The sequence below is a fragment of the Oreochromis aureus genome, linkage group 3, assembly GCF_013358895.1.
Source record: "Oreochromis aureus strain Israel breed Guangdong linkage group 3, ZZ_aureus, whole genome shotgun sequence".
Taxonomy (NCBI): domain Eukaryota; kingdom Metazoa; phylum Chordata; class Actinopteri; order Cichliformes; family Cichlidae; genus Oreochromis; species Oreochromis aureus.
The window spans coordinates 78,667,373-78,683,887 of NC_052944.1; the positions used below are offsets into that span (position 1 = coordinate 78,667,373).

Below are 16,515 nucleotides of genomic sequence, written 5' to 3' on the forward strand. Positions count from 1 at the left end.
ATAATGACATAACTCCCATTTTGGAGTCATTGCCTTCTTTGATCTTATCAAATTATTGTCATAGATATGAAAATATTGATTGAAACAGAATAATCCATTGAAGTCTCCATCATCATCCAAGATCACTGTTATTATTCAGATTATTTTATCTCTATTTTCCTCTAGAATGTTTTGAAAATCAGCATTTGATAATAGACTTTTTAAAAGTTTATTTTGATCCTATTGTTTATGTGTGTAATTGCATTTTTATTGAAATAATGACAGGAAAACCCTTAATCAAATTGTGTCTTTGGTATCTAATAATAATATTAACAATAATAATGTGTAAACAAACAAGAAAAAATTTCAATTATTTTCTAATACCCTGTGTATAAAAACCACATAACCACAACTCCAAATGTGCAATTGTCACGGCATCTAAACATGACATATTGCAAAAGGTAGAAACATATAATATACAATATGTTCTGAAGCTGCTACTGGTGCAGTTAACTTTGCTTTAGGCTCCCATACACAGTACTGCTGACCCTAATCACATCATACAAGATGTTACTTACTTTACTTGAAACAAATTGGAGAGTGAAACAGAGACTGACACTGGCTGAAATGTATAGTAAATATTTTATTTCGAACTTTTATGCTGAACTACAAACTGAACTGTGCGATCGCACACAGGGATCTGGTTTACTGTGTGTAAAACTGCGCAGATTCTCATGTGTCATCCCACACTTTGCCACAGTCAGGAGAAAAACATAAACAACAACGACAACCACACACAAAATAGGATAATTTAGGTTGTGACATATGACAATTTTTTAGGATGAAATATCTTCTATATTCATGTCATGCTTTATACACCTTCATTGTAATATAAATTAATCAAATCAAGTCAGAGAGTAATAATATATGTAGTAGATGTCAAGCAGGACCACAGCAGCAGCCACGAGCCATCGGAACCTGCTGGATGAGAGAGCACAGAAACTCCAGGGAAGAAGTTTAGTTAGTAACATGCATGAACTGCATTACTGAGACATGTATGCTTACAGATGGTGAGGGAGAGGGGGAGAGTTTTCAGTAAAAGGAGATGTGACTGCATCTTCAACCAATACTGAGCCTGCATAACCCTGAAAGAGACAGACAGAGGAGAGAGAGGGGGGGGGGGGACACTAACCCCCAGCAGTCTGGTCCTATGACAGCATAACTAAAGGCTGACCTGAACCAGCCCTAACTATAAGCTCTATAAAGAAGTAAAGTCTTATGCCTACTCTTAAAAGTCTTGACCATGTCCACCTCCAAAACTCATAATGAACTTTGGAGGTGGACAGCTATCAAGCTCCTCAGCTAAAAGCTAAAAGCTCCCAATTTACTTTAGTCCAAATACATGAATTCAAACTGAGGTGATAACTATTTATCAACAATATAAATGTCTGTTCCGGTCCAACAATGTTGTTACTACATACCATATCGAGCAGGGCTTCCACTTGACTTTAACTTCTTTTTCCTGAAAAACATGATATAAACAAACAGTTAATTAAGAAAGACATGCAAGTTGCATACAAAAAGGAGCTTATAAACATTTGTGTACTATTGAATGGCTCAATATATTATACAATTAGTTTACAAAAACATAAGAACCACTACAATGCTTGTACTGCCAGCATCGAGTGCATGTCAGCAAAGCAACACTGCTTACATTGTGGCTCACAAGCAAAACTAACTGAAGCAGATGTTACTGAATGGAAGGAGCACCTCCACATCAATCACTCCTTCTGAGCATGATGTCAGGAGGACTTTAAAGAACGTAAACACCAGGAAGGCAGCACGACCAGGTTGTATCAGGTGGTATGTTCCTATTTAATGCCCTACTTGGAGTGAAATCCAGACTCAATGGCTGAATTAGCGTAGATTCATCAAATACAAAAGCTCATGGATAGTCAGTCAGGCACAGTTCAAATCCGGGAAGTCCAAAGACGCAAACAAATCTGCACAACAGCAGGCTAAATTACTTACATTTACAACTCTCCTGTCTACTATCTCTTCATATTTGAAAATCTTCTGTGTACGGTGTTTTCGGCATTCTGAAAAATAACAAATGAAATATTTACATGAGGTCTGTAAGACTGGAGAAAATGCAAAAATTAAGAAAAAGAAATCTTAACAAACTTAACGAACCTGTCATGTATTTCGTACATTTACAATACCGTAACATCTAACCTTTCCTTGTCCTTTTTTTGTTTTGGACATCCGAGGTGTACGCCGTAGAAATTGAGGGAAATGTAGGAAGCGGAGATGAAGAGGAGGATGCAGGAGGAAGCGGAGACGGAGAGGAGGATGCAGGAGGAAGCAGAGACGGAGAGGAGGATGCAGGAGGAAGCAGAGATGAAGAGGAGGATGCAGGAGGAAGCAGAGATGAAGAGGAGGATACAGGAGGCTGACAGAGGGAAGATGTTGGTTCAGGCTCTAAATGAAGAATAAATTCCTCGTTTAGAGCCTCTGGGTCTGGGACTGGTCCAGCATCGACACTGTCAGCAGAGGATGGTCCAGCTGCTGGTGTAGAACTTTTAGCAGGAGGTGAAGCTTGTAATTCTGCAAAATTTTAAATATTAAATATTCATTAAAATGGGTTGAAAAAATGTACAGTACACATAAACACATAATAAGTAGTGATTTGCATGTTTTCAGTTAGGTTTTTACTAAAGTTACAACTTGTAAATATTGGCATCAAATAAGTCATCTCACACCGTCACTGACCCAAATCATTCAGTACAAGTGCCCTCGGGGGTAGTGTGACATCTGTAGTGCTTTTCTACATTGTACATTAATAAATTAATGAGTGTGACTATAAATCCAGATAGCTGATGACTTTTGTTATACTAGAAAGTCTCGAAGAGAATTATCAGGTCTGGTTTTCGAGAAGATTTTTAAAATTACATTTTTATATATATGAGTGTGAAAGACCATACTATACACACACACACACACATACAAAATTGTTCAGGTGGGTAACACCAGAGGTCCAGTATGGCTAGCTTTGGTGAGGTGAACGCCACATGGGGAGGTAATACGGCATATATAACACTATTTTCATGTTAGCAACAGGACATGTAGGGCAGCTGTCACCTCACAGCAAGAAGGTTACTGGTCTGAACCTTGGCTGAATAATAGAATAGAATAGAACAAAATAGAGTAGAATAGAATAGAATAGCTGGTGACTGTTAACTATCCTCATCTTCACCATCTTGTTGGTCTCTATATCTCGTGGTGAACTGCCTACTTATGTAAGGTGTACAATGAGTATCACCCAAAGACAGCTAGGATAGGCTACCTGATAAGGACAGAGATAATGGACAAAGCATATCTTACTTCTCAGAAGGTGTTCATAAAGTTTCCTCATCTTCATGAGGATGTCACATGCAGCACCATCCGCTGGCTCTATGTGATCACGTCCCCTACTATACGGCCCTTTCGGTCAAACTGTCCAAGAAACAGAATTGGCTGGAAGCCCAGGGCATGTAGTTTTGAAACCTGCAAGAACAACAAAGAAAAACATATGCAGCCAGTCTTTCATGTAAGCAAATTGATGTATAACAAACCTTTAAGTGTCACATCTTTGGTGTTTTATTGTTGTAAATAGTTAAAAAGTAATTATGGTAACCAAACCTGTAAATTAATGATAAAATCCATCTTGAAATGTTTTGTCTCTCTGTTAATAGCCGATTAAATTAGAAATCAGAAGTAGCTTAAATAAAAATAGTTTTGTCTAGTTTGATGTCTTTAGTGTGATTATGTTATTCTGATGTGAATAACTTTTTTACTTATGCTCTTTTATAAATAAATATGTTATGTGTATATACATGTCTTGTTAGTTTCTTACTTCATGATATACAAGAAAACACTGACAACTGTGATTAATAAAGAACCACTTATTAGATCTGACCTTACTGATAACTGGGCTGAATTAACCACCCTGCTCGCATTTCTGTTTTGTTTTTTTTTTTTAACAGAGGCAGCCCAGTTGCTGTTCTTGTTTTTTTTTTTCAATCCCTCCTTTACGTTCAGGCTGCCCAGGCATCCACTGCATGTCTTCCTGTTGCAGGTGTTTGGAGCCTGACAGGAAGGGCATGGTTTGGGTTTTTGGCTTTGTAATTTCTGCAAATGAAAATGGAACATGTAGGGATTATTTCAGGTCTGTTTTGGTGAAATCGTTACAAAAATAATTTGTGACCAAAGAAATAACTTGTATTACGAGGCAGTATTACACCATATTTAGAAAAAAAAAATCAATCACGAGATTAAAGTCGTTAATATTGAGTTAATTACGAGAATAGGGTTAAAAAAAATGAATTAATTAGAGAAAAGATACATTGCTAAAATAGAGCAGTACTAACATTAGCTGGGTGGCCAAGCAAGTGTCTTACACATGAGAATATGTCACAAAAAAATTAAATAAACCTTTGCAGAAGTAGTTCTCTTGGTACACAGACTGCTCTGTGAAAACATTTCAAGTTTAATATCAGCTGATTAATATTTCAGTGAACATGCAAATTACCCACAGTTTATCACAACTTACCTAGCTAAGATCTGCCTCGTGTCGAGTCGAAAAATTCGCTGGACCGTGAGTTGAAAGATCCATTTACTACGACTCCCAAGATGCATTGCAGTAAAAACCATCCAATCGCCTTGCTTAAGATCTGTTGACGTGTCGCTAAAGGCACGCTTGTAGATAAATATTGCAAAAAAATAAAATAAAATAAAAAAAATAAAATTTGCAATTTGTAATTACATAATTAAACACTGGGCCAGTTTATTTTCGTATTATCGCTGGTTATTATTTTAGAGTAAATAAAGGAATAACGGGTAGCACCAAGCTGTTGATTATCTTCATTTCCATAGCAACGGTGCTTGAGGCTTATGGGTAGTGTGCAGTTACGGGATTAGTGCGCCGTTAGCTTAAATTGGTCTGATTGGTTGGAGCCGAGCGCATCCAAAACTAACAGGAGTGGTGAATAAAACTATAAATGTGTTTTACGTGTGAAATAAAAATAATAAACCCAACCAAGGATTATGTACGTTAAATCTGCGCACTTTCAGATCGTGAATCACTTTGGAAAATGAAGCGATTTTATTGTTGAATTATCAGTGTTACTTTCATGTGTTTTTGTTGAGAAATGTTAACGATGTCATTAAAAGAAAGCATTAAATTAGGGAGAAAAACCCGTTTGCGGAGAGGGTCCCCGGTTTTCAGTTAGATTGTACTTCAAGGCGTCACGTTTCGCCGTGACGGGGTTATTATTGGAGTAAATAGATGGCTGGAGCCTCTGCTCGAAGCGTCTCTGATCGCCGAGAGCGGGTTCATATTGGAATGAATTGACAACCCACAGCGTCGCATAAAAACGTGGAAGGGTACCTTCAGCGTCAGCATGAGAAGTTAAGGGACGTGACAAATCGTCAGTATTTTACGCGTCGGGAGTGAAAACGGGTTGGTAGTTTATGTACCTGTGAGATGCACTGTGTTTAAAGATCCAGCAGGGGGCAGCAGAGTAGTATCAGTTTGTCCTGGAACGCCTCTGACATTTGACCTTTACCATCAGAGGAGGTAAAAACCAAAAGCTAAGCACTGAAGTTTATAGAACAATGTATGGAGCTAAGAGGAAACAAAGATAATTAAATGTGCACAAACAGCTCAATAAGTCTCTGTCATGGGGCACTTGAGGTGTGACATCAGGACGACCCTGCTGTTGGATTGTACAGATTTAGTCCTGTTACACCTGTTTTATACATGCAGGTGTTCCCACTGCTCACCTCTTCATTGTAGATTATGTGTGCAGTGATCCCAGATCAGTTAGCAGCTGCATCAACTTTTAGAAGGTCTACACACATATAAACTTGAAGTACCATGTTCTGCCTGAAGTATTTATGCCATGTATCATGTTCACTGTGTAAGATACTGAAGCAGAAATAAAGAGACAGACATGTTTCAGCTTGCTACAGAAAGCATTTTATATTAGAAAGGTGCAAAGATGTGAACTTTCACTGAAGACACTAACAGGGCTGTGCTCCTGATCATGTGCCCAATAGGAACAGGGCCGTGCAGAGTGCTGCTGCTGATAATGCTGGAGGGCAGGGCTGTGTTGATCTGAGACTGTAGACTGTAAAAAATCCATATGAGAGACGGCAGCTGATTAAACAAGTGCCATGAGATAATAATAAAATGCAGATTGGTGACAGTGCTGGAACCACACGGCAACAAAACTGTGGAAAATAAACTAGGCTTACAGGGCATGTCTGGACAATGTTATATTGTGAGTAATAATTTAACAAAGAAATATACAGATAAAACACACACACACACACACACACACACACACATACAGTGACATTTCATACCTTCTCCAGAACACTGTGTATACTATGGGCACAAGTGTTTATCATAGTTCTGATCCAGAATACTTTGCTTATCATTGATTCGTATTTATTTCTCAGTGCTTTAATAATAAAGTAATACGATTTTTTTTAAAATTAAGTAATAAATATAAAATAATGTATTTATGATGAATCGATTTGTTTGACTATCCACTCTGTACAGGCAGAAAGTGTATTAAATGTTTAATCTGTAGAGACAATAATGTTGCTGCTGTAAAATCAGTATTTTATCATATTTGAAATATAAAGAACAACTCTGCAGCAGAGACATTGAGCTGTTAGCCGTTAGCTTGCGTCCATACTACCTGCCCCGGGAATTCTCGCATGTTATCGCGATAACAGCGTATGTCCCCCCCTCGGCCAACGCGGATGCCTGTGACTCTCTCCACTCTGTGGTCAGCAGACTGCAAACACAATCTCCGAGAGCCCTTCTCATAATATCAGGGGACTTTAATTAGGGCTGCTTGATTATGGCAAAAATGATAATCATGATTATTTTCATATTTTCATATTTTGATGATATTTATTTAACAATAACAATGTATCGAATAATGGCTTTAAAGACTGTCAAAAAATAATATAAAATAGTGTGCAAATACTGATTACAGTGCAAATGTTAAATAAATGAAAAATGTAAACATCTATGTTTAGTGAACTTCAAAATACTGCACAATATTTGATCCACGTCTGACTCCGCGAACCCATAATGTTTCCACCAATGTTCCCTCAAATATTTCATGTGTCTGAGCGAACGCACAAACTCCCTGAGCGATCCCTTGGACCACTGTGGGCGACATCAGACGTGTGCACTGTGGTCACACCAGCATCTAATCCATCCAAGTTACATGGTTTATTAAAATAATCAAATTACAGCATTTACATTTATGTTAGACTACTTTTAATTAACTGCTTTAGCCCACTTACAATGAAAATTTAAAAAATCCTGTTCATGACCTGTGTAGTATGTTAACACTATTGGAAGTAAAAATAACTTGAACTCCAATTTTGAAAACACAACTTTCTTTCTTTCTTTTTTTTTCATAAAGCTCTGACTTGTATTATGAGTATGAGTCTGTGGTCTGGGAGAGTCCTGTAACTCTGTGTCTGCAAAATACATATAATGACCAATGTTGGGCAATTAATTATATAGTTACTACTTCAAAAAAGTAACTGAGTTTGGCAAACAACAAAGTTTTTTGCAGCTATTTATTTTTTTTAATGCAGCCAAGGCGTTTTTAAATAAACATTTCAAACTATTTACAGAACAATCAGCTGTTCTGCATCAAATCTGATGCCACACAAATTATTTGTGCCACTCCAAAAAATAATTTCTGTCCACTATGAGATAAAGGAGAACAACAGCCTGATACCTGCAGGCCTGACAACAGGAGATGTATCACTCCTGTAACACCTGTAACATTCAGCAGTCGCCTCATTGTTCTGACACACACACAACAAAACTATTGACTACACTACACACTAACTACACACTAACTACACAAGATTTGCGCTAAACGTCTCAAATCTCTCGCATCTCAGAACACCGCAGTCACTCCTAAAACTTCCCCCCGTTTCTTAACAACTAGATGCCACGTTGCCATATCATTTTTTGATTGGTCGACACGGTACTTTTTTCGACCAATAGGAAAGGGCGGGGTTTTTTGGTTTTGTTTTTGCTCACAGGGTTTCGAGCGTTTTCCTTATAAAACGCTGTTTTTACCGTTTCTTCCCGCAGTAAATATAAATAACGACAGTATTCAGGAAGAAAACCAAACATTGCAGATATTTTTATCATAACTCTGGTTTTACGTGGCCTATCAACACAATTTAAAAACTGGTATAAAGTCCACACTTTTTCCGTCAATTGTTCGTCTGTCCTGCTCACATCTCCATGGTTGTACACGTTGTCATTAACGTGGCTTCACTCCACATCAGCCACGCCGCTTTGCTAGCTAAAACACCGGTGTCGGCACATAAGGACGCTGTCAAAGCCTGTCAACGACGTTGATTGGCTGCGTATATACGAATGTGAATCGCATTATTGGCTGGACTATATGATAAGGTGGCATCGTTCTAATCCCATACGGGAGCAGCCAGTCACTTACTGACTAACACTGCACAACAGAATTGTTAAAGTTTTAATTTTAATTTCAATTCAGGTTAGATTTTTTTTGTGCGCAACGCAGATTTTCTGTGCGCAGAGAGCGTGCCAGCAGTGCGCAATTGCGCACGTGCGCAGCTTAGAGGGAACATTGGTTTCCACACTGAAGTCGTTTTACCTCTCTTTTCAAACAACGGCATTCTTTCTTCAGCAGCCATTATCCTCTCCTCTCCAAATAACTTCTGCTTAGCTTTCCGAGCTTTCCGAGCTTCCCTCGGGTCCTCTTAATTGTTGTGACGCGTGTTCGAAATGCAGAGAGGTGCGCTCAATTTGCCACACGGAGCAGCGCGAGAGTAAAGCACGAGGGAGGTGCTAATAATCGGCTCAGTCATTTTTAATGATCGTTGAAAACCCAGATCGTAATCGAGATTAAAATTCGATTAATTGAGCAGCCCTAACTTTAATCATGTCTCACTGAACTCCACACTGCCCACCTTCACCCAGTATGTGACCTGCCCAACCAGAGACAATAAAATACTGAACTTACTGTACGCCAATGCAGAACAGGCATACAGTTCATCACCTCTCCCTTTTGTGCCACAAAACCAGCCAATCACAGACTTGGATGCAAAAATATCCGATTGGCTGTTCTGGTCTCCAATCAGCTCGAAATGACGAAATGCAATATCCCAGAATGCATTTCGTCCAAAACTCAAACGAGGCAGTGGCGGAGGAACACAGAGTGGCGGAGTTTGAAATATTACTCTTTCTGGGTCACAAAATAAACTTTTAAGATATTTTCATGCTAGAATGGTGCTGTGTAAACTTCAAATATCTGCTTAATTCATCAAGATATCACATATTTCCATAAGTGCTCTAAAGTTTTCGGAGATGAATCAAGCAGTCAAGTGACGAGGACAACGATGTGACCGTTTCAGGAGATGATAAAACATTTCTTAGCACCCCGATAGCTTGCTGTAGAACTCGAGTTTCTTCTCCCCCCTCAATGCTGTCAGACACTTGAAAGTGACCCGCGCGTGCTCCTCAGCCAATCACAGCGGTACAGACACCCAGCCTTCCGTTTCCATTAAACTCCTTCCGTTTCCACTACACTCTTTCATTCACATACATTATTCTCTTGCATACATATATTTTCTTCTGACATGTATGCATTCTCTTTTTACATACATATACTATTTGTGAGATTAAATGCATATTGAATGCATGTAAATGAGAGCAAAATGTAGGAATGCATAAATGAAAATGCATGTATGTTAGAGTGAAAATTTGTAAATATGTACATTAAAATACATGTATAAGAGAGCACAATATTGCAATGTGTCTGTTAAATATGTGTAAACATCAGAATAAAAATATTTAAATATAAAAATTAAAATAAAACTATGTGAGAGTGAAAGAATGAATTTCGGCTTGTACGGCCCCTCATACTTTGCCTCCTAGCTTGCACAGACATGTGTGGGACAAAAAAGTACCCATAACTCGAAATTTCAAGTTATTTTCTCGAAATTTTGAGAAAAGTAACTCTAAATGTGTCATGCTTCACATTAGAATGAAACACAATCACAGAGCACATGTGCAGCATGCTTTGTAAAATATTTCACACTGTGCTGACAGGTTTGAGTCATCCACCTACACAAATTACAAGCTGATAGCATCCACCCCTTTAACTCCAAATAAGTAAACACTTCTAACGGCAGTCATCACAGCCACATTTAGCACAATGTGCACCAGGTTTTTTTCAGTGATAAATGAAGTGCATGCTGCAAATAATAGTAACACTGTATTGCATCTTATTTGTTTCATTCATCAATTGAGAAATCTGTCTAAAAGTGTGAGAATTAGGGCATTATTGTAGGGATCCAAGCTGGAGCTGTGACAGCAGCACGAAGTCTCATCTAACCCTGAGTTACCCCACTGACACACACTGACAACAGCCCTTTGGCCAATAATGTGTCTTCTGACTGTTGTGAAGTAAACTTGCCTCAGCAGATAGACCAATTTGGGATTTCCTCAGTCTCCATTTTCAGACCTCAAGATACAGAAATACTCAGAAATGCAATAAAAGGCATCATGACACACGGGGCCCACTGTGGATATCACAGGAAGAGGAGACAGAAAGTGCTCATGCACAGCGCACCGCTTCTATCGGATTTCTCAGACTTTGTGCTGAGCTCAGATATAATCACAATGGGGGACTTAAACATCCATGTAGATACTGAAAATACATACATATATATATATAACCCCAGCATAGCATTTAATCTATTATTATACTTCTTTGGGGTTTGTTAAATGTACAAGAACCCACTATGGTGCTGTATTGTTACTTATAGTATTCTCATGTACTGCTATGATAGAACAACATAAAAAATAAATTAATAATAAACAACTTTAAATTAATCATATTTACATGACACTTAATGCAATTTGTTCACGGGGTCACAGAGATTTTAAAGATTTCTGATACTAAAGGTCTTTTCATTTGGTCTTTAAGTCTTACATCTCTTTCATAACACTTCATACTGTCACACCAGAAACTGGGCTCACACAAAGAAAAATCATTATGGTCACACCTGACCCTTTATAAGGAATTTCTTCTTATCTTGCATTCCCAAATTAAAACCATACACCAGAAGAACGGAAAGGCACAAACTCAAGTCATCTTTATTTATATAGCACATTTAAAAGACATCAAGTGTCGGCCAAAGTGCTGAACAGAGGGATAATATAATAAAAACAATTAGAATAGATAGAATGAAAACGTTAAAGAAAGATTGTAAGACATCCATATATGTTTGTAAAGAGTATATGTGTACATGCAAATATGCACATACATATGCAAAAGTTCACACACAAGGACACATATGTGAACATAAAATACATGTATACGTGTATACACATGCAACATCATCCAATAAGATAAGAGAGCAGAATAGTTAAGACAGAATAAAAAAGATGTCAGAGAGATCCGAAAGCCTTGGAAAATAGGTGGGTCTTCAGATTCGATTTGAAGACTTCCAAGGATGAAGAGGATTCTATGAAAGGGGGAAGACTGTTCCAGAGTTTTGGGGCAGCCCTGTCACCTCTAGATTTGAAGTGGGAGCGTGGAACTAATTAAAGCATCTGACTGGAGGAGCGCAGAGATCGAGTGGGTAAGTGCAGGCTAAGAAGATCTAAAATGTAACCTGGAGCCAAACCATGGAGAGCTTTAAAAACAAATAGTAAAACCTTAAAATCAATTCTATATTTAACTGGCAGCCAATGTAGAGATGCGAGTATCGGAGTAATACTCTCGCTCTTTCTCGTACCCGCCAGGAGCCTTGCGGCTGCATTTTGAACAAGTTGCAGGCAGATCAGGCTTGAGTGACAGATGTCTAAGTAGAGAGAGTAACAATAGTCAAGACGTGATGATATGAAAGCATGGATAACAGTTTCCAGGTCTTTAGATAACAGTATATCTTTGAGTTTAAAAATGCTCCTGAGTTGGGAAAAACTGCCACGAACAACTGAATTTATTTGCTTGTCCAACTTGAGAGTGGAATCAAAAATGAAACTAAGATTCTTTTACATGGGGATGTACATTAGCTGATAGTGGGCTCAAATTGTTTCTTATGAGACTAATAGAGTCCTGCTTACTGAAGATTATAATGTCGGTTTTGTCATGATTTAGTTTGAGGAAGTTCAGAGACATCCAGCAATGTATGTCGCCAAGACACTCTGAGACTTTCTGCAGTGTACTATCAGCACCTGGTTTTAGAGAAAGATAGAACTGTGTATCATCTGCATAAGAGAATAAGACAGAGCCCAGAATAGAGCCCTGAGGTGTTCCACAAGTGAGTGTAGCTGGGGAAGCGTATTTGTTACTCAGCATCACAGAGTATGTTCTGCTCTCCAGGTAAGAGGCAAACCATTTTAGAGCAGAGCCTTGAATGCCGACACGTCTTTAGACGGTTTAATAGGATTGTGTGGTCGACAGTGTCAAATGCTGCACTCAGGTCTAAAAGAATTAAAACTGTACTTTTTCCAGAGTCAGCAGCTAAAAGCACATCATTGAACACCTTCAGTAAAGCAGACTCTGTGCTGTGGAAGGCTCTGAAACCAGACTGATGTTTATCCAGAGTATTATGTGTGTCTAAGAATGAGGATAATTGGTGGAGGACAATTTTCTCAAGAACCTTAGACAAAAATGGCAGCTTAGAGATTGGTCTAAAATTGCCAAGAACTGAAACCAAACCAGTTTTTTTTTTTTAGAAGCGGCTGGACAACAGCTTATTAAAACAAGTCAGGAACAGTTCCATATGAGATGCTGCCATTTACAATAGTGAGGATGTTGGAGCCGACTATCTTTAGCACATCTCTGAGAAATGGTGTAGGTAACACATCCAAGGGACATGTCGTTGGTTTTATGTGCATTATTATATCAGTAAGATGGGATAATGAAACTGGTTTAAATTCTGAGAAAAGGAATGAACATGTAGGTGGTTCAGAGGGGTGTTGGGATGCGAGCGGGATATGTGCTTGGATATTATCAATTTTTTTAGTAAAGAACTTTTGAAAATCCTCAGACGTGTGTGAGGCAGATATGCCTGAAGTGGTGGGATGCAGGACAGAGTTGATTGTGTTGAATAGAATTCAGTATTACCAGAATTCTTAGTAATGATCTTGGAGAAATAATTTGCTCTTTCTACCTTGATGGTGTGCTGATAGTTATGTAAACAATCTCTAAACACTTGATAATAAACGTGGAGCTTATCTTTCTTCCATTTTCATTCTGCTTTCCTGTCTGACGGCACGAGTGACCTTCTTTAGCCAAGACTGAGTTTTAGATTTCTTCCATCTACATTTTAGAGGAGCAAATGGAGAAAGCCATTATGTTTGTACAAGCACAATTAAAACATGCAAGAAGCTCATCAGGATTATTGCAATGAGGAGAACTTTCATCAAAGGTGGCTAAAGGAGATGCAGCGAAGGCAGCTGAGAATTGGGGAGCAGTTTCAGGTGTTATAGAGCGTATAAGAGAGGGGGCCTGGGTTTGTTTGGAGGGTGAGTGAGGGGTGGAAATATTAAATTAAAAAAATATGATCAGATGGACACATCAGTCACTTCAACGCAGATCACAAGATGAGGTCAAGAGTGGGGCCCTGCTTGTGTGAAGGGCCGTTGACAGACTGGGTCAGGTTAAATGAGTCCAAGAGTTGTAAAAATTCCCTAACCAAAGGTTTAGAGGGGCAACACATATGGATATTGAAGTTGCCAAGGATTAGAAGCCTATCAGTGGTTGGCAATGTCACACATAGAAATTCAGAAACTTCTTTGATGAAGTCTTTGTTAAGGTGAGGAGGCCTATAAACTAAAGCACAGAGTACAGGAGAGGACAGATCCAGCATAAACAGTTGCAGTTCATAACTAGTGTCGTCGCATAAAGAAAGGTAGCATCTTGTTCAAAACTGATGAGACTGCAGTTTACACATGATTGGCTCCAGCCTGAATAAAGCAGCCATGCCTGTGGAAGCAAAACATCCTGCAACAGAGATATGCATGTGTCAAAAAAGACACACAGCTTATCATCTTATAGTTCTAAAACATCTAAAATCATTCTCTTGTTAATTCGTTAGTTAGATTATCCGCTAGCATACACACTGTGTTGGAGGCTTGTTGCTAGCTAGTTAGCGATGCTACACACCTGTTACTCTAATAGTCTGTGTTATTGAAGGATTCAGCACTTCTTATGGTTTTTTTTATCCATTTTTAGACAGCGATGAGATCATCTGCACACTCTACAGAGGCCCATAGTTACTGTTAATATCAAAAATATAATGCTGTCCTTTGAGATTTTAACATAAGACTGTGAGTGTAATGGATCTAAAACTGTTTAAATCTTCAGAGCCCTCTACAGCCTGGTAACATGGAGACTTTAAAAACAGCAGCAGAACGTTTCAGTAGTGTAGTCTAATTTGTTCTTTTCATTTAATAACAGAGTCCATATTATATCAACAGCTACATTCACCCTGGAGAGAAACTAGTGAGGGAGACCATCAGGACCAAGCTGGATTTCCTGGGTCCAGAGGTTTGGAGAAACTTCTTCCCTTTCTTCATCACAGCTGTCTTGTGCCAGAAGTTCTGTTGACCCACTGAAAGAGGCATAATTTAAGAAACACCAGGAACACTGAAGCCCATCGCATTGATGAAGCAGGACTCATGATCTTCACCAGCAGCTCCCTCACAGGGAAATCTTCAGCACTCCTCCGTAGGCCCGATCCAGGAGATGGATAAAACCAGCATTTCATGAACACTGTGATGGAGACCTTTGGTTTGTGTAATGTTATAAATACTCGGATACTCCCCAGAGGCTCCGGACTTTTACATAAAGATATTATATTCAGTCCTGTAGAAAGTTATATATTTAAAAATATATGATCCTCTCTGGTTACTCTGCTATGAATAACTCTGAATCACTTTATGGTAAATAACACACCATCTGCAAAAAACTGTGAAAGAATTCCAGATGACAAGTTTGTAGTTCAACATACAAGTGACGACCTTTGACCTTCATCATGTTTTATTTAATTGTGTCAGAGAAAATCTCATATGCTCTTCATGCAGCTGAGTACATCAAGTGTTTAAAACAGAAGCTGTGCAGGTCTGAGATCAGCAGCTTTGTGAAACACCAAACTGAGGTCCTGTTAATGCTGATATATAGTGACACAGTTACATGAGTGATTAATCCTTTTGTTTTTTTGTCTTTAACTTTATCAATAAAACAGCTGCAGCTTTCACTACAGCACATGTAGTACTTTAACCTTTGCACTGTATTTATCAGTTCATTTTGCAGTTAACATGTGAACATGTTGGATGATCTGTCTGCTGTCACTGGGTGGTGCTGAGGTCTGAATCTGAGGGCAGCTCCTGTAATCACAAAGAGAACAGAACCATCAAACTCAAATATAAATTTTATCCCTCAAAATTGAAATAAAGCTGATTCTTCTGTCCTCACACACTCAGGATCTGAAGTTCTTCTCTTATATTTTTTCAGTATTACAGTACACTACAGTACTTTAATCCATAGTTCCTGATTAATGAGGAGTTACTGAGTTACTTTTAAAAAAGATGTTACTGTCTTTACAGATGTGGCAAGAGACTGAAAACATGCTGTTGTTTGCACATATTTAATATTCACCTCTGCACAGGAGCTGCAGCAGGGTGCAGCCTGCTGTTTTGAAGTATAATACTTGTAATAAAAGTACAGTAAAAATAATTAGAGACTGAGTAGCCCGGGGCGTTTCTCTTGATTTCTTTAGTCAGGGTAAATTCATTCACCTGCACAGATTAGCTAAACGAACCCTGACAGCCAGTGCTCATTTTAGCTAGCTAGGTCTCAGGACATAGCTAAGGACCGTAGTTACAGAGTACCTTACAAACACGTTTAACTTACCGAAAAAGTGCAGCGGGGCCTCGGGTCCTTCTGTCGGGTAGTCCAGTTTACTGAAGAACACCTCAGGCTGTCAGGTTAAAACACTCGGTCGTGTTTTCGTAGCGTAAATGCTGGCCCTCCTCTCAGAGCCTACGCTCTATCTGCTATTCCCGAACACAGATACGCAAGTTTCTCCGTGACTGCAGCTGCCAGTCAAAGCTGCTATGATGACGTTTCACCCCAATTTAACATCACCGCGGTAGGAATTAGAATCAAACTTATGGGAAAGGAGACCCCTTGGACACCAATCAGCGTGATGAGAACTATTGATAACAAAAGAACGAAAAAAAATTCTTTGGAAAAAAATTCTCTGAGGAGAATAAATTTATTTTAGTCTGACCCCAGTCCCATCCGCTAACATGGAGGAGGCGGGGTTTATGACCTATTCTGCAGCCAGACACCAGGGGGCGATAGAGACGTTTTGGCTTCATTTTTGGGGAGCTGTCGCGTCGTCCATGTTTTCTACAGTCAATGGTCTCTGCTCCCTGATCTGTTTCCT

General features: G+C 38.8%; 1 protein-coding gene across 3 annotated transcripts; it reads right to left on the reverse strand.

The window, feature by feature from the left end:
• Positions 1–602: 602 nt before the first annotated feature.
• Positions 603–4,760, reverse strand: LOC120438247 (pectinesterase inhibitor 10-like). Of its 3 annotated transcripts, XM_039608693.1 has the most exons (8): positions 4,571–4,760; positions 4,453–4,488; positions 3,938–4,149; positions 3,364–3,525; positions 2,215–2,586; positions 2,011–2,078; positions 1,461–1,501; positions 603–1,124 (listed from the first exon to the last, which is right to left on the reverse strand). In XM_039608693.1, the coding sequence occupies exons 4-8, from the start codon at positions 3,398–3,400 to the stop codon at positions 1,001–1,003; spliced, it is 642 nt and encodes a 213-aa protein (XP_039464627.1). In that variant the 5' UTR covers positions 3,401–3,525; positions 3,938–4,149; positions 4,453–4,488; positions 4,571–4,760; the 3' UTR covers positions 603–1,000. The 3 variants fall into 3 exon arrangements, with proteins under 3 accessions (XP_039464627.1, XP_039464626.1, XP_039464625.1); XM_039608692.1 differs by lacking the exon at positions 4,453–4,488; XM_039608691.1 differs by having other exon boundaries at positions 4,453–4,760.
• Positions 4,761–16,515: the final 11,755 nt, after the last annotated feature.